At 42.4% G+C, this 20,804-nt stretch overlaps 1 protein-coding gene, 1 long non-coding RNA gene and 1 other non-coding gene across 10 annotated transcripts in view; 1 reads left to right on the top strand and 2 right to left on the bottom strand.

Annotated features, from left to right (window-relative positions):
* The window catches only part of ABLIM3 (actin binding LIM protein family member 3), a 130,854-nt gene extending 127,386 nt beyond the window's left edge, over positions 1 to 3,468 (top strand). For all 8 annotated transcript variants that reach the window (XM_040239639.1, XM_040239640.1, XM_040239638.1 and 5 more), the window contains one exon: positions 1,230 to 3,468. In XM_040239639.1, the coding sequence (XP_040095573.1) occupies positions 1,230 to 1,343 (114 nt within the window). In that variant the 3' untranslated portion in view covers positions 1,344 to 3,468. The remainder of the gene's footprint in view (positions 1 to 1,229) is intronic.
* The window catches only part of LOC120863433, a 34,363-nt gene that overhangs the window by 9,726 nt on the left and 3,833 nt on the right, over positions 1 to 20,804 (bottom strand). Inside the window, exons 2-4 of the long non-coding RNA XR_005720995.1 lie at positions 16,222 to 16,309; positions 12,752 to 12,923; positions 12,289 to 12,474 (exon numbers count right to left, since the gene is read on the bottom strand). This is a non-coding gene — a long non-coding RNA (uncharacterized LOC120863433). The remainder of the gene's footprint in view (positions 1 to 12,288; positions 12,475 to 12,751; positions 12,924 to 16,221; positions 16,310 to 20,804) is intronic.
* TRNAG-GCC lies at positions 19,857 to 19,929 on the bottom strand. The gene has a single exon. It is a non-coding gene; the product is annotated as a tRNA-Gly (tRNA).

Raw genomic sequence — 20,804 nt, 5'->3', positions numbered from 1 at the left:
GGGGTGGTGCAAGTCATTTTAATTCTCTAACTTTTGCTTTTCTCACTTTTCAATTGGGTAGAAATAATTCCTGGTTTTCAGAGTGATCAGAAGAATTAAAGGAGAAAAGGGTGAACATATGAGCATGATAAAAATGCAATATAGGTAACTGGTGGTAGGCAGGGTTAAATACTAATTACCCAAAAAGTCAACTCAGATATATAACCAGTGATCTCTAACAAAAGTATGATATATAACCAACAATACCTAACAAAAGTATCAAAGTTACCTTTACCTAAAGAAAGTTTTGGAAATGTGACAAAAACATTCATTCACAGTGACAACAAGCCAGAGAATTGGCTAATTGTTATGTGGCTGTACACATAATTCTCATTCAATTTCCTTCAATACCTGATGAGCTAATATAACTGGTAGCAAGAGCAAGTGAATGCAGTAAGCTTTCAGGCAGGATATAGGCCATCTAATTCTCTCTTTAAACAAAATCCTAAATTTTATTTGGAAAATAAAATTTCAGACCTCCAGAAGAGTTTCAAGAATAGCAAAATGAGGATCCATTTATCCTTCACCAACTGTTTACATTTTGCCACATTTTAAGTGCCATATATTTCTAACTCAAAGCTTAGAAATCAAAGTTGTATCAACTTTCAACTCTGCTCAGAAGGGACAGGAGAAAGGACAGGCAAAAAGGGGTTAAAAAATCCACTAAGACAAGAACAACAATGTTTCATTATGTGGCATACTTTTTTTCATATAACAAAGAGTATGGTATGGAGAAATCGGGAGAGGAATTTTCTTTTCATTGACTGACCTAAGGAAAAACCTTCCAGATATTTTTTGGTAAACTAAGAGGAAATACACCCTAAAATCTTGGACATGCCTCCTTTTCTGTCCAAAGTAGACAGCAGTAACATTATGCATACACACTCCTGGACACAGTGCATGGGGCAGGGATGCAGAAAGGGGAGGCCAGCCGAGAGGCACTTGGGAAGTCCCGCCTGAGTCTTGAGTAGAGAAAGCCTCCTCTCCAGCCAGATCAACTACAGAGGTCCCTCCCAGGAAACACTCACTCACAGTCATCCACTCGACAGATACTCATCACATGCCCTCCGTGGGTCAGGCACTGTGCCAGGCACAGCAGACCCAGAGGAAACATACAGGAGCCACTGCTGCCTCCACCTGCCTCTCACATCCTCAAGTTGTCCCCTCTTTCTCCTCCCCTCTTCTTCCAGCGCCATCTGTCCCAGGAAGAGTTCTACCAGGTCTTTGGCATGACCATCTCCGAGTTTGACCGGCTGGCCCTCTGGAAGAGGAATGAACTCAAGAAGCAAGCCCGGCTGTTCTAGGCAGAGGCTCTATAAATATATATGCATTTATATAAAGATATATGTAAAATCTCTATACTGAAGCTCGGTATAATCCTCTTGTGTAATGGGACACACTGCCTGCCATGAGACTTGCTTTTCTGTACCGTCAGGCAAGCCCACATCATCAAGATATTTTTATGCTCCTTACTTTCTCTTTTTTAAGTGCAATGGGGTTTGGGAAGGAATTTGTGGGGACTCCCATCCTTTTACTGGGGAGCCTTTTTATACTGAAACATCTGTCCTGACTTGAGTCCCCCAAGGTCCAACTCTCTTTCCTAAAAGAGGTGCCTGAAGGAGTCTCTCTTCTCTCTGCTTCTCGGCTCTTTCCCCCAACCTCCAGGGAGGATGCTGACCGTGCAGTTTTCACACTTCACTGGCCCCAGAGGGGCCCTTCTCAAGGTGGATCCACAGCGTTCTCCCCAAGTCACTGAACACCTTTGAGAGCCCTGAAGAATTTTCTTTCCCCCCCCATTAGGACCTCAGTGCTGTCTGGGGGTGATGCAGCTAGAAATGTGGGTTTCGCGTCTATTCGTTACAGAAATAAACAGAAATGGATAGGGCCTTGGCCTCTCCTCGCCTCTTCAATCCTCCTTCTATCCTTAATCCTCACCTCTCTAATCCTCCTCCTATCCTTAATCCTCACCTCTCTCTAGTCCAAGTCTATGACTCATGGTAGGAAAAGAAAAAGCACTTCCCTTTTCTGCATCATTACTTCCCATGGCCCCATGCCTGGCCCCTATGTGAAGAACCTGAGGGAGAAAGTGGGAGCCAGGAGCAGGAGACAGCAGGACACCGTTAGTGCCAGGGCTGCAGGACCCCTGGGGACCCTCCCTCATTGCTCCCAGAACCTCCGGACCCTTCCCCTTAGGAGGAGAGGCCCATTTTCGCAGCCTGTATTTTTCAGCCTTACTACAATCTATGTGCCTGACAACTCGCCACAGGGCTAATGTTCCCACCACGGCTCCAACCGAACAACTAGACAGACAACCTCTAACACACACCTCCAAAGGTAATACAGACCACGTCCTAAAGAAAGCTTCCTGGCCTATGTTGTCTGGTCTCTGGGTTGGTAGAGCAATCCAACCACACCCCCACCAGTCCTTGGCTCCCACTGCACAGTTGGCCACGCTTCATGGGGGAAACTTTTGAAGAATGACTGCTTATGAGATTCCAAAATGGAGCACTGGCTGTCACTCATGGTCATCCTGATTTCCCCAGTGGCTGCCTTTCCTGCCTCCTTGCCTTCTGGAACAGGGATGAAAGCTTAATCATCTCTCCTCCCCTCCCCAAATCTGCAACCATGAGTTGGTGATGGTGAGGTCTGTTCCTTCCTGGAGATGGCTTGAGTCAGACTGCTAAGGAAGGACGAAGAAGTGGAAATGACAGTTATGACTCTCAAGAGGTTATGTGTTGTGGCAAATGTAGAACTGACTTCAACTCAACAAATCCTCACTGAGCACCTACCTGCTGATGCTGAACACCTGCTGTATACTGAGCACTTAATGTGGGAGGGCAATGGGAATACTAGAATCATCAACCTGGGGCCCAATCTCAGGGGCATGCCTACTAAAAATGGGTGTCATAAGGCATGTACTCAAACATGATGGATGTGAGGCAGAAAGTGATAGGAGACAGCATGAGAAAGTGTGTGTGACATTACTAAGAAAGCAGATGCAGCTGGTGCAGACCAAGGACAGCTTTCTGGAAGAGACTGCATCTAAGCGAAGTTCAGGAAGGTAAAGGAGACTGTAACCTGAAAGGGTGATAGGATGAAGGGCCAGAAGGGAGGTCTAATATACTCTCATTTAAAATGTCCACCCTTTCTGCATCTTCTCTTTTTGGCCAATGTCTTTCAACTGTCCTGACCCTTTTAGAAAAGTCCCCAGCCAGACACAATCATTGAAACTGCCTCATTATCGCTGGTTGAGAACTTGGAGAGATTGAAGGGCTTTGTTATTGTTGTTGAATATCTTTGTTTCCCATAAATGCACATAATTTCAACCCAGACTCGTGTCCTTCTGTCATTTCTCATGTGAGTGGAAATGAGTGACATGGGGAGAGGCTGAACCATGCACATTTTTCAGAATAAAACTATCAGAGAGAAGCCCTCTCTTGGTCTCAGTTTCTCCTTTGATAAGAAAGTCTGACCAGGTAAGCATTACCTGAACTGTTTCCTGCAGAATGGAAGAGGTTGTTGCAATTATGAATAGGCTTCTATGATTAAAAATAATAATAATAATGGTGGTAAGACCCACGTGAGCTGACGATTTCCAAAAGGTAGTAAATCTAGAGATGGAGAAGCACGGTATCAGAGTTCTCATCCTCAGTAAGCCAGAAACCCCCCACCTCTACACTTGACTTCATCTGAATCAGTGTTGCAGTTACAGACAAACACAAGAGGAGATCAAGAGTAGAACATGAAGTTCACTTCCCTACACATATGCATTAAAAATACATCTAAATGTTGAACAGTTCTCAAAGGAAAGCAACTGAAAACTGGCAGAAGAGCTCTTATACAACCGAAGCTGCAAGAAAGATCTCCATACAACCAGGTAAGACAAAAAATAAAAATAAGGCATCAGGAAGGGGCCAGCACCCCTGGGGGGTAGTTATGAAAGAGGAAAGGTCTCTCACCCTGGAAACCACCTTTGCCAGCTGGGAAGTCCACCAGAACAGGGAGCTGAAGGGGGCCTGGTCTCTGCTTGCAAGGAGCGTGTGTGTGCTGGTTTGCTAGCAGTCGGGGCAAAGAGGGACCAGCACTTGATGGCTACCATGACCTCACATTGTGAACCCAAAATGCCATCTGGGCAGGGCTGCTAGTATGCACAGCAGCTAGGTGCTGAAACCTGGCCTTAAGCAGATTGTCCCTGGGAGAGGACTCAGTCCAGCTGTGCAGAGATTGCCTGGAGTGTGGCCTGGGCCTCCACTGTCAGTGTCTGCCACAGGGCACAGTCCACCATAAGACCCCCCACTGCCAGCATGCTCACAGAGGAAAGCAGCTCCAGCGGTGGTAGACTTTGTGAGCCTGCGCACGACAGGGGCGACTGATGCCAGAGCCGGTTATCAGGGCTCCCGTTCCGAGGAGTGGGCCCAAGAGCAAGTCCAGCATCACCAGACCGTGCTGGTGCACACACGAGATGGCACGACCTCAATCACATGACCCCCCAGTAGACCCTGGAGAGGAGAACACAGCTGTTCCTTTTCCAGTAGGAGCACTCCAGTCCTGCCTACCTCACACCACAGCTGGGAGTCATATCTGGGGTAGACAAGCCCTGGGAGGGTCCTATTACCGAGACGGCCCAGGTGCTAAGCGGCAGCATAACCACTTCAATTCCTGCAGCCACAATGCCCTGGCTCCCAGTACCTGCCTAACACTAGGTCTCAGAAAACCACAACGGAGTAAGGAACATGGCCTTGGGCTGCTCCTAGGCAAAACCAAGGACACCTGCACAGGTGGTGCAGAGATTCTCTGTCACTTGCTTCAGCACTCATATCCTTTGGGAAGGAGCATGCACTTAAGGGCAGTGCAGCCTTACTGAACCCAATCATCAGAGCTTCTACTTCAACAACAGGAGAGCAGACTCCACCCCCGACAGGGCTGTGACAGCCACAGAACTAAGCAGAGGACTCCCCACACTTTGCAGTGCACACTCTAGTTACCACAACACCAATCACACCCACTATCAAAGGAATAATTTCCACTCTGAAAAAGACATGGCTGGCATTCATACCAAAAATAATGGACTCACAGTCTACACAGAGACACTTCCACATTAAAACAGTCCTTTGAGACCACAGTAGGTAACTGTTTTTCGTAAATTCACAAAGATAAATTTAAGTAAAGTTAAAAAGAGGACCTATTCCCAATTAAAAGAGCAAGAGATAGACCCAGCAAGAAAAAAGGAGAAGACTCAAATCAATAAAATTAGAAATGAAAAAGAAGTTACAACAAAGAAATGCAAAGGATCATAAGAGACTACTATGAGCAACTACATGCCAATAAAATGGACAACTTGGAAGAAATGGACAAATTCTTAGAAAAGTATAACCTTTCAAAACTGAACCAAGAGGAAATAGAAAATATGAACAGACCAATCACAAGCACAAAAATCGAAATTGTAACCAAAAATCTTCAACAAACAAAAGCCAAGGGCTAGATGGCTTCACAGGTGAATTCTACCAAATGTTTAGAGAAGAGCTAACATCTATCCTGATCAAACTCTTCCAGAAAAGTGCAGATGAAGGAAAACTCCCAAATTCATTCTACAAGGCCAAGATCACCCTGATACCAAAACCAGACAAAGATGCCACCAAAAAAAGAAAATTGTAGATTAATGTCACTGATGAACATAGATGCAAAGATCCTTAACAAAATTCTAGCAAACAGAGTCCAACACATTAAAAAGATCATATATTATGATCAAGTCAGCTTTATCCAAGGGATGCAAGGATTCTTCAATATATGCAAATCAATCAATGTGATACACCATATTAACAAACTGAAAGATAAAAACCATATGATCATCTTAGAAGAAGCAAAAAAAGCCTTTGACAAAATTCTATACTCATTTATAATAAAAACTCTCTAGAAAGTAGGCATAGAAGGAACATACCTCAACATAATAAATGCCATATATAACAAACTCACAGCAAACATTATCCTCAATGGTGAAAAACTGAAAGCATTTCCTCTAAAATCAGGAACATGACAACGTACCCACCCTTACCACTATTATTCAACATAGTTTTGGAAGTCTAGCCACGGCAATCATAGAAGATAAAGAAATTAAAGGAATCCAGATTGGAAAAGAAGTATAACTCACTGTTTGCAGATTATGTGATTCTCTACATAGAAAACTCTAAAGATCCCACTAGAAAATTACTAGAGCTAATCAATGAATACAGTAAAGTCCCAGAATATAAAAGTAATACACAGAAATCTCTTGCTTTCCTATATACTAACAATGAAAAATCAGAAAGAAATTAAGGAATCAATCCCATTCATCATTGCAACAAAAAGAATAAAATACTTAGGAATGCTGCTGCTGCTACTAATTCGCTTCAGTCGTGTTAGGAATAAATGTACCTAAAGAAACAAAAGACCTGTATGCAGACAACTATAAGACACTGATAAAAGAAATCAAAGACAACACAGAGATGAAGTGATACACCATGTTCTTGGACTAGAAGAATTAATATGGTAAAAATGACTGTACTACCCAAAACAATCTATACATTCAATGCAATCCCTATCAAACTACCAACAGTATTTTTCACAGAACTAGAACAAATAATTTCACAATTTGTATGGAAACACAAAAGACCACAAATAGCCAAAGCAGTCTTGAGAAAGAAGAATGGAACTGGAGGAATCAACCTGCCTGACTTCAGACTATACTACCTAGTTACAGTCATTAACACCAGCACAAAAACAGAAATACAGCCTAATGGAACAATATAGAAAGTCTGGAGATAAATCCACACACCTGTGGATTTGACCAAGGTCAAATTTTTGACAAAGATTTATCTTTGACAAAGGAGGCAAAAATATACAGTGGAGAAAAGACAATCTTTTCAACTAGTGGTGCTGGGAAAACTGGTTAACCACATGTAAAAGAATGAAATTAAAACACTTCTAACACCATACACAAAAATAAACTCAAAATGGATTAGAGACCTAAATGTAAGACCAGAAACTGTAGAACTCTTAGAGGAAAACATATGCAGAACACTGACATAAATCACAGCAAGATCCTTTATGAATGGAAATAAAAATAAACAAGTGGGACCTATTTAAAATAATATAAATTTAAAAGCTCTTGCACAATGAAGGAAACTATAAGCAAGTTAAAAAGACAACTCTTAGAATGAGAGAAAATAACAGCAAGTGAAGCAACTGACAAAGAATTAATCTCCAAAATATACAAGCAACTTATGAAGCTCAATTCCAGAAAAACAAACAATCCAATCAAAAAATGGGCAGAAGACTTCCACAGGCATTTATCCAAAGAAGACATACAGATGGCTAATAAACACATGAAAAGATGCTCAACATTGCTCATTATTAGAGAAATGCAAATCAAAATTACAATGAGGTATCATCTCACACCAGTTGGAATGGCTATCATCAAAAAGTCTACAAACAACAAATGCTTAGGAAAGGGAACTCTCTTACACTGATGGTGGGAATGCAAACTGATACAACCACTATGGAGAACAGTATGGAGATTTCTTTAAAAACTAGGAATAAAACTCCCATATGACCCAGCAATCCTACTACTGGGCATATGCACTGAGGAAACCATAACTGAAAAAGACACATGTACCTCAGTGTTCACTGCAGTACTATTTACAATAGCTAGGACAGATGGCAACCCACTCCAGTATTCTTGCCTGGAGAATCCCAGGGATGGAGGAGCCTGGTGGGCTGCCATCCATGGGGTCGCACAGAGTTGGACACGACTGAAGCGACTTGGCAGGACATGGAAGCAACGTAGATGTCCACCACCAGATGAATGAGTAAGGAAGTCATGGTGCATATACATAATGGAATACAACTCAACTATAACAGATTTGAGTCAGTTCTAATGAGGTGGATGAACCTAGAGCCTATTATACAGAGTGAAGTAAGTCAGAAAGAGAAAGACAAATATCATATATTAACACATATATTAGGGAATCTACAAAGATAGTACCAAAGATCCTACGTGCAGGGCAGCAAAGGAGACACAAAGAACAGACTTTTGGACACAGTGGGAGAAAGAAAGGGGTGGGATGATTTGAGAGAATAGCATTAAAACATATACATTACCATATGTAAAACAAATAGCCAGTGGGAGTTTGATGTATGATGCAGGGAACCCAAAGCCAGTGCTCTATGACAACCTGGAGGGATGAGGTGGGCAGGAGGGTGGGAGGAGGGCTTAGGAGGGAGGGGTCACATGTATGCCTATGGCCAATTCATGCTGATGTATGGCAGAGGCCATTACTATATTGCAAAGTAATTATCCTCCAATTAAATAATTAAAAACAAAAAAAAAGAAGAGGAAAAATCACTTGAAAGAACAATAAAACAGACCTCTCCAGTCAACTAGATGCCAAGTTCAAGAAGGAAGCAATAAAAATGCTAAAGGAATTAAGAAAGATTACCAACAGAAATGCACATTACTGTAACAAGGAACTAGAAACTATAGAGAGGAACCAATCAAAACCAGACAACTGAATTGCCAAGATAAACACTAAGCTAAAAGCAATGAATAAGACAAAGATACCATGAAAAAAGAAAATCACTGGCCAATATCACTGATGAACATAGGTGCAAAAATCCTCAACAAAATAATAGTAAGCCAAATCCAACAATACATTAAAAGGATCCTACACCATGATCAAGTCGGATTTCTCCCAGGGATGCAAGGATTTTTCAATCTACAAATCAATCAGTGTGATACACTTCAAAAAAAATTGAAGAATAATCATATCATCTCAATAGATGCAGAAAAACCCTTTAACATATAATAGGAACTCTCCAGAAAGAATTAGAGGGAACATAACACAACATAATCACAAGCTGGAATCAAGATTGCTGGAAGAAATATCAATAACCTCAGATATGTAGACAATACCACCCTAACGGCAGGAAAGCACAGAGGAACTGAAGAGCGTCTTGATGAAGGTGAAAGAGGAGAGTGAAAAGCTGGTTTAAAACTCAACATTCAAAAAACTAAGATTATGGCATCCCATCCCATCACTTCATGGCAAATAGATGGGCAAGCAATCGAAAAAGTGGGAGATTTTATTTTCTTGGGCTCCAAAATCACTGTGGACGGTGACTGCAGCCATGAAATTAAAAGACGCTTGACCCTTTGAAGAAAAGCTATGACAAACCTAGACAGCATATTAAAAAGCAGAGACATCACTGCCAATAAATGCAAAGCTATGGTTAGATCCCAAGTCTGTATAGTCCAACCTATGGTTTTTCCAGTAGTCATGTACAGATGTAAGAGGACCATAAAGAAGGGTGAGTGCCAAAGAATTGATGCTTTTGAACTGTGGTGCTGGAGAAAAACTCTTGAGACTCCCTTAGACAGGAAGGAGATCAAACCATAGAAATGGAATGGAAATCAACCCTGAATATTCATCGGAAGGACTGATGCTGAAGCTGAAACTCCAATACTTTGGTCACCTGATGTGAAGAGCCAATGCACTGGAAAAGACCCTGATGCTGGGAAAGATTGAGGGCAGGAGAAGTGGGTGACAGAGTATGAGATGGTTGGATGGCATCCCAGACTCAATGGAGATAGTAAAGCATAGGGAAGCCTGGAGTGCTGTAGTCCATGGGGTCACAAAGAGTTCCATGTGACTTTGCAAATAAACAACATATATGACATATATGTCATATACAACAACCTACAGTTAACATCATGCTGCTGCTGCTGCTAAGTCGCTTCAGTCGTGTCTGACTCTATGCGACCCCATAGACGGCAGCCCACCAGGCTCCCCCGTCCCTGGGATTCTCCAGGCAAGAACACTGGAGTGGGTTGCCATTTCCTTCTCCAAGTTAACATCATACTCAACAGCAAAAAGCTGCAAGCATTTCCTCTAAGATCAGGAACAAGACAAGGATGTCCACTCTTACCACTTTTATTCAACATAGTTTTGGAAGTCCTAGCCACAGCAATCAGAGAAGAAAAAAATTAAAAGGAATTCAAATTGCAAAAGAAGTTAAACTGTCACTGTTTGTACATGGCATACTATGCATAGAAAATTCCAATGATGTTACCAGAAAACTACAAGAGCTCATCAATGAGTTTGGTAAAACTGCAGGTTACAAAATTAATACACAGAAATCTGTTACACTTCTATACACTAGCAATGAAAGATGAGAAAGAAATTAAGGAAAAATCCCATTTATCACCACTTCAAAAAGAATACCTAGAAATAAATCTACCTAAGGAAATGAAAGACCTTTGTACTATAAGACACTGATGACAGAAATCAAAGAGGACACAAACAGATGGAAAGATACACCCTGTTCTTAGATTGGAAGAATCAATATTTTCAAAATGACTGTACTACCCAAGGCAATCTCAGATTCAATGTCATCCATATCAAATTACCAATGGCATTTTTTACAAAACTAGAAAAGTTTTTAATTTATCTGGAGACACAAAAGACCCTGAATAGCCAATCTTGAGAAAGGAAAATAGAGCTGGAGGAATTGGGTTCCTGGACTTCAGACTATACTACAAAGCTACAGTAACCAAAACAGTATGGTACTGGTACCAAAAAAACCCACAGGAATATAAATGAATGGAACAGGACAGAAAGTCCAAAAATAAACCATGCATACCTTGTCAGTTAATCAACAAAGGAAGCAAGACTATACAATGGAGGAAAGACAGTCTCTTCAGTAAGTGGTGCTGGGAAAACTGGACAGCTCCATGGGAAAAAAATAAATAAATCACAACACTCTTCCGTGTCATACAGAAAAAATAAACTCCAAGTACACTGAAGACCTAAATGTAACACTGGACAGTAAAAAACTCTTAGAGGAAAACATAGGCAAATAGTCACTGACAGAAATTGCAGCACTATCTTTTTCAATCCATCTCCAAGACTAATAGAAATAAAAACAAAAACAAGTGGGACCTAATTAAACTCAAAAGCTTTTGCAGAGCAAAGGAAACCATAAACAAAACAAAAAGACAACTCACAGAATGGGAGAAAATATTTGCAAATAGTGTGACCAACAAGGGATTAGTCTCCAGAATTTACAAACAGCTCAAGAGGCTTTAACAGCATAAAAACAACCCAATCAAAAAAATGGGCAGAAGATCTAAACAGGCATTTCTCCAAAGAAGAAACACAGATGGCCAAGAGACACATGAAAAGATGTTCAACATCACTAATTAGTAGAGAAATTCAAGTCAAAACTACAGTGAGGTATCACCTAACCCCAGTCAGAATGGCCATCATCAGAAAATCTATAAGTAATAAACACTGGAGAGGGCATGGTAAAGAGGGAACCCTCTTACACTGTTGCTGCAAGTGTTACTTGGCACAGTCACTATAGAGAACAGTATGGAGGTTCCTTAAAAACTAAATGTAGAATTACCATATGATCCTGCAATCCCACTCCTGGGCATATATCCAGAGAAAACCATAATTCAAAACAGCACATGCACCCAGTGTTCACTGCAGCACCATTTACAATAGTTAGAGACATGAGGCAACCTAAATGTCCACAGACAGAGGAATGGATAAAAAAGATGTGGTACATAAACACAATGGAATATTACTCAGTCATAAAAAAGAATGGAATGTTGCCCATTGTAGCAACACAGAGGGACCTAGAGAATATCACAACATGTGAAGTAACTCAAAGACAAATATTATATCACTTATTATGAAATATTAAAAAATAATACAAATGAATCTATTTGTAAAACAGAAACAGACTCACAAATATAATTTTAAAAAACACCTAAGCTTATCAAAAGGGAAAGGGAGTTGGGGGGAAAAATAAATTAGTAGTTTGGGATTAATAGACACATATTTTATATATAAAATAGATAAGGAACAAAGATTTACTGTATGACACAGGGAACAACTTTAATACCTTGTCATAACCAATAATGAAAAATAATCTGAATAAAAAATAATATATTATATATAACTGAATAACTTTGCTATACACCCAAAACACAATATTGTAAACCAACTATACTTCAATTTAAAAATAATCATAGTAATAGTTCCTCATTATTAAGTACCAAGAGTGTGCCAAGTTCTTTTTTATTACTAAACTTTTTATTTTGTACTGGAGTATAGCTGATGAAATGTGCCAAGTTCTATGCTAAGGTCTTTCCACCCATCATCTCATTTAAGCCTCTGTTAACAACCCAAGAGGTATCATTATTCTTACCTGCATCTCGTAGAGGAGGAAGCAGCTTTAAAGAGGATGCATAATAACTGTGGTGGTGCCAGGAGCCAATTCCTACCTCTCTGACTGAAGAAATCAGGTCAACCACTCTTATCAGGTAGGATGCTTTCAGTTGCAAGAGTACCTTCTTAGGGACGTCCCTGATGGTCCAGTGGTTAAGAATCCACCCTGCAATGCAGGGGATGCAGGTTTGATCCCTGATTGGGGAAGTAAGATCCCATATGCCTCAGAGCAACTAAGCCTGAGTGCCGCAAGCACTGAACCCACATGCTCGAAAGCCCACACCCCAGAACTAGAGAATCTGTGCACCACAACGAAAGATCCCCCCCACGATACAATGAAGATCCTGCATGCCGCAACTAAGAACTGATGCAGCTAAATAAATAAATACGTATTTTTTTAAAGTACCTTCTTAAAAGTGGCTTTAACAATGAGAACACATTACCTTGCCAACTAGAAAGAGGTCCCAGGTGCAGGGCTAGTCAATTCAGCAGCTCAGTGATACTGTTAGGAGCCCAGATTCTTGGCATTGCTCCACTCCATCATCCTCAGGTGTGATTCCTCAGGTTTAGAAGAGGCTGCTGTAGTGCCAGGTATCATGTCCTCCCACAATCACACTGAGAAACAGGACAGAAATTTCCCTCTGTGTGTCTCTTTTAAGCAGACAAACCTTCCCAGAAGTCCTCAGTAGGCTTCTCTGCAGGTTCTGCTGGCAGACATACAAGACAGGCCCATGCTCTTGTAGCAAAAACAGCTGGGATCTATTTTTTTGCATTTCAGACTCAATAGTGGGAGGCTGATGCCCTCTGGTAAAGAAGACAGGGCAGACGGGGAATGGCCTCTGGGTTAAGTGATCACCGGGCTTCAACCACAATCACTCTCTGCCCTCAGAGAATCACAATGCACATTATAAGAAGCTCTGTGAAGTTTGTTTTGTGACATGAGTAAGAAATGTTAGACTTACTTTATTCCATCCATTCTAAGATATAAACTTTTTTTCACATTTTGACATCTATGATGATGAAATGTGACTTAAAAGGAGCTCCTTTCTGACTTCTCATTCTATGATTCCTCTAAGTATCACCCCCATCACAGCCCCTTGAGACAGGTGGCTAAAATGTATAAAAGGAAACTCAAGAATGTTTCCTTGCCCCCTGGCTACACACACACTCAGAAACTATTTATTTATGGAGCATCTACTGTGAGGCAGGAGCACTAAGGACACAACTGTGTGCAAGTCAGGTGTGAGCTCTCATGTAGCTCGTCTTAAAGAGGAAACAAGACTGTAAACAAGTGAACAGAAAAAGAGATGGCACATGAGGTTAACTGCCACAGAGACACAAACAGGGCACCAGAAAACAGGAGCAGAAAGGAACTCACTTCATGCTTGGGCTGAAGGATGACAACGAAGTGCCCAAGGGAAAAGCGGGGATGGGAGCATTTTAGGCACAGAGAGCAGGGTATGTAAAGGCACTGAGGTGACTAAGAGCTTGATGTATCTAGAACTAAAATACAACGGAGAGACACAAAGGAAGGGGAGCTGGAGGGCAGGCAGAGACCAGAATATGCAACGGGCCTGGAAGGACACCTCTCAGTCACTCAGGCTACATGAAGATTGTCTGGCTTGCACTGTGGCTGCACCTACCAGAAGCAGGGAGAAATGTTCTAAGTCTAGCTACTCAAAGTGTGGTCCCCAACCAGCACCACTGGAGTCACCAGGGAGCTGTGTCAAATGCAGAATCTCAGGCTCCACTCCCAACCTACTCAATCCAAACCCATATTTTAATTAGACCGCCGGGTGCTTCACACACATAGTGAAGTTTGAGAAGTGCTGCTTTAAACCATCTTTCTATTTTGGACAGGGATGGCAACATTTTGCGTCTGACTTCCTGAAGTTCTAGAAGGGAGCCCTTTCCCTGTGCACATGACTTCTCTGGACACTGGAGGGCAATCTTACATTAATAAAGCAGAACTCAAAACTAGAGGCCACAGAAATCACAGAAGGTTAGAGCTTAAAGACAAGGCAATGGCTGCATTTTGCAGCCACAGAAACAGGCCCACTGAGCATTGAGCAGAACAGGACAAGCCGCCAGCTCTCCTGCGCCCAGAGCTGTTCGTCCTCACAAGGCACCTGGTGCGGAAACCCGAGGACTGGCTGTGGACGGTGTCAGCAGCTGCAGCTGGCCACTAAACAGAGCCAAATGTGAAGAAGGGCTAGGAATTCAAGGGCAACAAAGTACTGCTAAAATTCACAGCAATTATGAAGTGAGTTTGCAAAGTTATGCCAACTCTGTTAATGCCCCATGTGTAATTAAATTTTAAATACTTCATTCCACATCAGATGTCAAGTTGCTAAAACTCTTGATTGCACAGTGATAAACATCTGCTTTTACGTACAGAGCTGCGAGCCACTGCCAAGCTATTCAGAAGCCCTAGAGCAAGACTAAATAAATAAAATCCAGAAGCCGTGATGACTAGGGCTGGCCTCTATGACCCAAGCATCCACATGCCTCTTCACCTGGCCTCCAGTGTGATTTTTGGCACAGGAGCACAGGCAGAAAAACCAAAGGCCTGCAGTCGCACCCATGGTTAGTCCTTGAGGTAAATGAGGGCCAAATGTACAGATGAGTCAGGTCGAAAAATTAAGGTGACATCTATGCCCTTGTCCAAAAGTGTTTCCTCCTTGGGGGAAGCTGTCCTAGTGTTCCCCAAATTTCAGTCACTCAAACACCACCTCCACAATTTTAATCATTTATTAATATTTACTTAATGCTATTTATGTGATACTTTTCTTTCAATTGATTCATTCTTGACTTTTCTATTTATGAGTATCAAATGAGGACCAACTTTATGCTTTTAATACAAATTCAGATCAATTCATAACTCTCCAAATATGCTGGCCTGAGTCACATCTAAACCTACCTTACGTATTCACGAGCCTGAATTCCACACTTTGCCAATTATTGTTCCCTTTGACATAAGTGAGAGCAGAGGAAAGACATGTATTCCCTCAGTCTCTTCATGATGACTGTTCTTTAGGAAACCAAAGGAAAAAAAAGCTGAAGATGCTTCAGGGAAAAGAAAACACAAGTACTCTGACAATCAAGCAGGGCCGAGTTAACCCCACCCCACCTCAGGGAGCCAAAACTCGCGTATTCCACAAGCCAGTTCCCAGGACATCATGTCCAAGGACTTCCTGTTTGCTACGGTTTTCACTGGATCCATCCATCTCTGCTGCGCTGGGTTGTGAAGACTTGCCTGCTTGGGCACCACTGCGAGCTGTGGCAGAAGCATGATAGCACCACAGCTAGACTCAGCCTCCCTGAGTACAAACCTCAGCCTCTCCATTTACCTGGAGGGTTATGGGCTCAAGTGTATCCCCCCAAAATTTATGTTGAAGCCCTAATCCCCAGTTCCCTACAATATGGCTGTATTTGAGACAGAGCCTTGAAAGAGGTGATAAGTCCAAATGAGGCAGGAGGATGGGCCCTATTCCAATCTGACTGGTGTCCTTATAAGAAGAGGAGATTAGGCCATAGGGAGAGATGCCAGGAATGTAGGTGCACCGAGGAAAGACCATGTGATGAAGCAGCAGGAGGGTCACCACCTGCAAGCCAAGGCGAGAAGCCTCAGAGGAGAGTAACTGCTGACACCTGGCTTGGGGACTTCCAGCCTCCAGAACCAGAAGAGAATACATTTCCATTGTTTAAGCCACCCAGTCTGTGGTATTTTGTTACGACAACAATAGCAAACTAATACACATGAAATGAGACTTTCAAAACAGGAGTAACAGCACTTATTTCATTAGATGGTAAGGACTGAATGATGTGCTTCAGGCACAGTACCTGGCTGCAAGGGGCAGGGGGCGGTTTCTCAGCATCTCCCTTACTCTTAGATCAGGTGCTTTACCCTTACCTGAATTCCCACCAGCAGTAAAGGTGTGCAGACCTCGAGCCTTGGGGCCTTCTTTGACACAGATTGAGGCACCACCTGAAGATGAAAACTGAACAGAGGAGGGTGAAGTCAGGAGATGGAAAGAAAGTCGCAACAGCTTTGTGTTCCTGAATCTGAGCTTATCTTAAATCCAACTTCACCTTTCAAATCCCAAGTTACCTTCTGAGTTAATAATTTATTAATTCCTTTTCTGGTTTTAGCTGGTTTGAGTTGTTATTATATCACTTGCCATCAAAGGAGTTGTGACAAACACACTGGCTCCCAGAGTGAATTAATAACGTCAGCTTTGCTGTGTTAGGGAAATTACGCGATCCCAGTTTCAGTACTGCTTATATTGGCTCCTGCAGGAGCAAGAGATAGGCCATGTGACTCACTAGGGAAGCACTTGTGAGGAGTCAAAACGTGCCTCAGTCAGTCATGAAACGTGCTCGTAGGACCAGGACCAAAGGCCTTCTTGCTCCCAAAGCCCTCCTTTGGATAAAGACTTTATTGTCATACAAAAGAAATGTGCCCAAGACTCAGGTCTTGCCTACTTGGATCAGGAGAAAACAGTTCGTCCTTCTGACAAAGTAATGGCACTATTTAATTTTAAAAAACATAACTACAAATTGCTACCCCTTCTCAGACTCTGTGGGTAACAGGAGCTGAAAGCGCCATAGTCTTCGTATCCAAGGGTATCAGGTGTGTCTCCACAGGGAAGGAGGAAGCTGGCAGAATTTACCCCATTTCCACTGGTCTGGCTTACATAGACCCTGCAGAGGGCAGCCTGGATGTGTGGCTGAGAGTTCAGTGTTCCTTAATATTTCCATAAGCATCTGACAGTGTTTCCAGAGGAAATGCACCTTGATTACAATAACTTGTACTTTTACACTAAGCACTTTACAAACTTCACTTAATCCTCTGGGTACTACTTTCATCCTCATTTTACAGATGAGGAAACTGAGCCCTTAATACATAATTCATTCAAGGTTTCACAGCTGTATGTCACAGAGGTCTAGAGCCCTTGGCACCACTCCGCAATTCTGCCTCTCAGATCTTTTGTGATTCCAGGCAAGCTTTCTTCCCCTTTTGGCTTTAGTCCTCATTGGACAAACAAAGGGACCAGCCTGGCTAAAGTCCTGGGCTCCTCTCAACTCTAAAGTTCTTCTGGTTCCAAGGTTAAGAAATTCACTTTGCACTCTGCACCCTGGCATCAGCCTGCATGCTAGAGATGAAGAGGGGAAAGGCAGGGCACCCTTTCAAAAGAGAGTTAGTCCCTGCTGCAAGGTTAAAAGACGGGCATCACCTTGGCGCCCAGGTAGAGGCAGCCAGCTGGACAGACTCTCTAGAAGTCTTCATGGGCCCACAGTTTTTCTCAGGGTTCCTGTATGCCAGTTTTAAGCCCACAGGGGTATTTTAGTTGGCCCCTGCAATGTTTTGAAACAGTTGGACTTATTGACCAATATTTTAAAATCAAAAGCTGAAATCTGGATTCCTGGGTTTTCCTGAAAAGTCTGAAGAGCTAGCCACTCCAGGCCTATGTTCCCCTGGCCACACTGCACTGAGTTGCTGGCTCCTGGCATTCAGATGGAACAAGAGTGCTCTGCTTTTCCAGGTGGTCAGCTCACATACACACCTCCCCTGACTGGTCCTGAGGGTACTTCGGCCTGTGAGCCTCACTTAAGGAGCCAAGGGTGCTCTTTTCCTGAAGGATCCTAGGATGTGCAGCACTGGGGCATTAGAACACACACTCCTTTTCCTGCAGACGCAACTGTGATCTGGGCTCTGACAGCTGACACCGAATCTGTGGCCTGGGTGCAGGTAGGAGCCTGGTGCCTTGGAACAAAAACCAGAAAGTACAACAAAAGAAGAGGTTTTCATCCAGCCATGAAACTCTCCTTCCCCAGTAGCCACCACTCAGACCTCTATCTGCTTTCTGGGGCCCAGGGTGGACCAACAGCCATGTGTCATTTCCCTGGATAGGGGCTATAATGGTGACATTGTGCTGAGTGAAACAAGAGAGGTTTTCATCCAGCGACCAGCACTGGGCAGACACTCAAGCAAGGGGCTCTGGGGCTCACCCTGCACAAATGAGTTTGGGAGTGGGGCCCTGAGCCAATGAGAAGCCCCATGGATTGGGCTGCATGTCCACAGTGGCAGGCAGTAGGAAGGGAAGCAGAGAGGCAATGCTCCCAGAACACGTCACTGCTATCTCATTTTCCTCTATGAATAAATAAGCAAATAAACAATCTCAGAGGATAAAGGAGATCACCCCCCAAGACACCTGCATTAATGGAAACCTCCTGAGTCCTAGAGCATTTATTCACTGACACCCAACAATACTTGCTACCACTTAACAGGTTCCAGACACTGCTAGGCTGTAGGGATCTAGCAACAAATAAGACACAACACCCACTAGCATAGTGTTTGCAGTCTAGGGGGCCAAGAAGAGGTAAAGAGAGAAGTAGGAATTTAAACACTGATGACCCAATGGAAGAACTGAGAGTAACATAGTAAGAGAGTCAGTTCAAGAATCCAGATCTGAACCCCAATTGGTGGTTTTTCTTACTTCTCCCAGGGTCTCCTGAGATCACTACTCTGTGGAATGGCCGGCTGCAGCTTAGAGAAGAATGTACCCCAGACACTATAATGCAGAATCTGAACTCTGCACTGACAGCAAATGAAAGCCATCAAATACTTTTAAGGGGGATCTGACTAGAACCATGGACTGGTTGCTGTGGTAGCCGTGATGGAAGCAGACCTAGGGGCAAAGTGACAGATTAAAAGGCTAAAGTATGTTTCTCTCACTGGGACAAAGAACATTTAGCCTCTAAATTTTTCTTTCCTTGGGCTTCCCAGTTCCACCTGATAAGCTAAGAATGAGAATGGGGAGTATCAGTTGTTTTCACAAGACTAAGAGCATGTGGGAGCTGAAAGCTTTTTTCCTGGAATTGTTCAGTGGGACCAAATTTGATATCTTTTAACAGAGCTAGAACTCTTCACACAGACTTCTTTAGACAAGCACCAGGCAAACCTGGAAAACTTACTACAGCAAATATGAAATGGGAATATATGAGGCAGATCCTAAAATTCCTTTCCAGAGAATTGCATCCACACAGGGAAGGGGGAAGGGGAGGAGAAAACCAGGCAAAGGCACCCACAACCTCCATCCCCACTCCAGCACCACCCACCCGATACCATATAATCTGGCCAAGCCAAACTGCTTTGCAGACATATCCTGCCGTTTTCTATCTCTATGTCTTTGCTCTCACTGTTTTCTCTGTCTGTAATGTTATCTCCTCATTACAGGCTCACCCAAGTGTCTGTCGTCCACTATTGTCTCCATGATCAGTAAGAAATTCCTGCTTCATCTTATTGAATTCCAAGAGCGCTTTATATTTTCTCTGGTACTTATCACATAATAATTTTTAATTAAATTATTTTATACACATTTACCTCCTCTACTAGATTGGAAACTCATAAAAGATGGGGATCATTTCTACTTAGCATTGAAAGTGAAGTCACTCAGTCATGTCCAAGCCCACTAGGCTCCTCCATCCATGGAATTTTCTAGGCAAGAGTATTGGAGTGGGTTGCCATTTCCTTCTCCAGGGGACCTTCCCGACCCAGGGATCGAACCTGGGTCTTCTGCATGGCAGGCAGACGCTTTACCATCTGAGCCACAGGGAAGTAGTTCTCCCAAAAGAAATTGGCACAGAATGCAACAAATATTCCTAAGTAGACTAATCAAAAGTAGGGGTAGTTTTTAATGGTGTCTCTGGGCCTATGTAAAGGAAAAGTACAGAAAAAATATGTAGTTATTCCTTGTTCTAAAATCACAAACAGCCTTCTCACCCACTTCATTCAGTTCCCCAACAGCAACCAAGCTGTAGTCAATTTAGTCAACAGTGCCACCTAGTGGGCACTGTGGGTAATTATTAAACCAGAACCACTACATCTTCACAGCTACTTCTTTACTGTTAATCCTTAGGAAAACTGGACAAACTATGTTTTCCCATTTTTACATTTTTCCTAGACCCCATTGTTACATCTTTCCTAGCCCACATTTCCCATTTTACATCTTTTCTAGCTCAGTTAATCTCATTCCATATACCATTTCATAGGTGCATATAAATTCCCTTTAGCTTTTATTTTTCTGTTCCAATTTTCTGATAAACTTCCAGAGTCTAAAAGTTTCTTAAAGCTTCTAAAAGTTCTAAGCCCTCCATCTGTTCCTGCAATAGTTGCATTTTATACATTTTTAAAATTTACTTCAAATGAAATATTGTGTTTTTTAAAGTAGTAAATGAGCTAGACTGGGAAACTTAACTACAATTTATAGCCTTGTTTTCAAGTGTTTCAAAATTAAAACGGTGAACTTTTAGAAGTTAATTCACTTATAAATTGTTGGTTGTCTGCTTTAGAATTTAAACTGACCTTTTCAAACTGGAAAAGTGGGCAGGAACAAAGAGGAACTTGGAAAATAATAATGGCTCACATTTTTATAGCTATTTATGGTTTACAAAGTGGGTATGTACCATCATATCACTTGCCCTCCCCAAAAC

The sequence above is a fragment of the Oryx dammah genome, unplaced genomic scaffold (genome assembly GCF_014754425.2).
Source record: "Oryx dammah isolate SB20612 unplaced genomic scaffold, SCBI_Odam_1.1 HiC_scaffold_5, whole genome shotgun sequence".
Lineage (NCBI taxonomy): Eukaryota > Metazoa > Chordata > Mammalia > Artiodactyla > Bovidae > Oryx > Oryx dammah.
The sequence above is the reverse complement of the archived record's forward strand: the minus strand, read 5'-3'. Positions and strand labels throughout refer to the sequence as shown.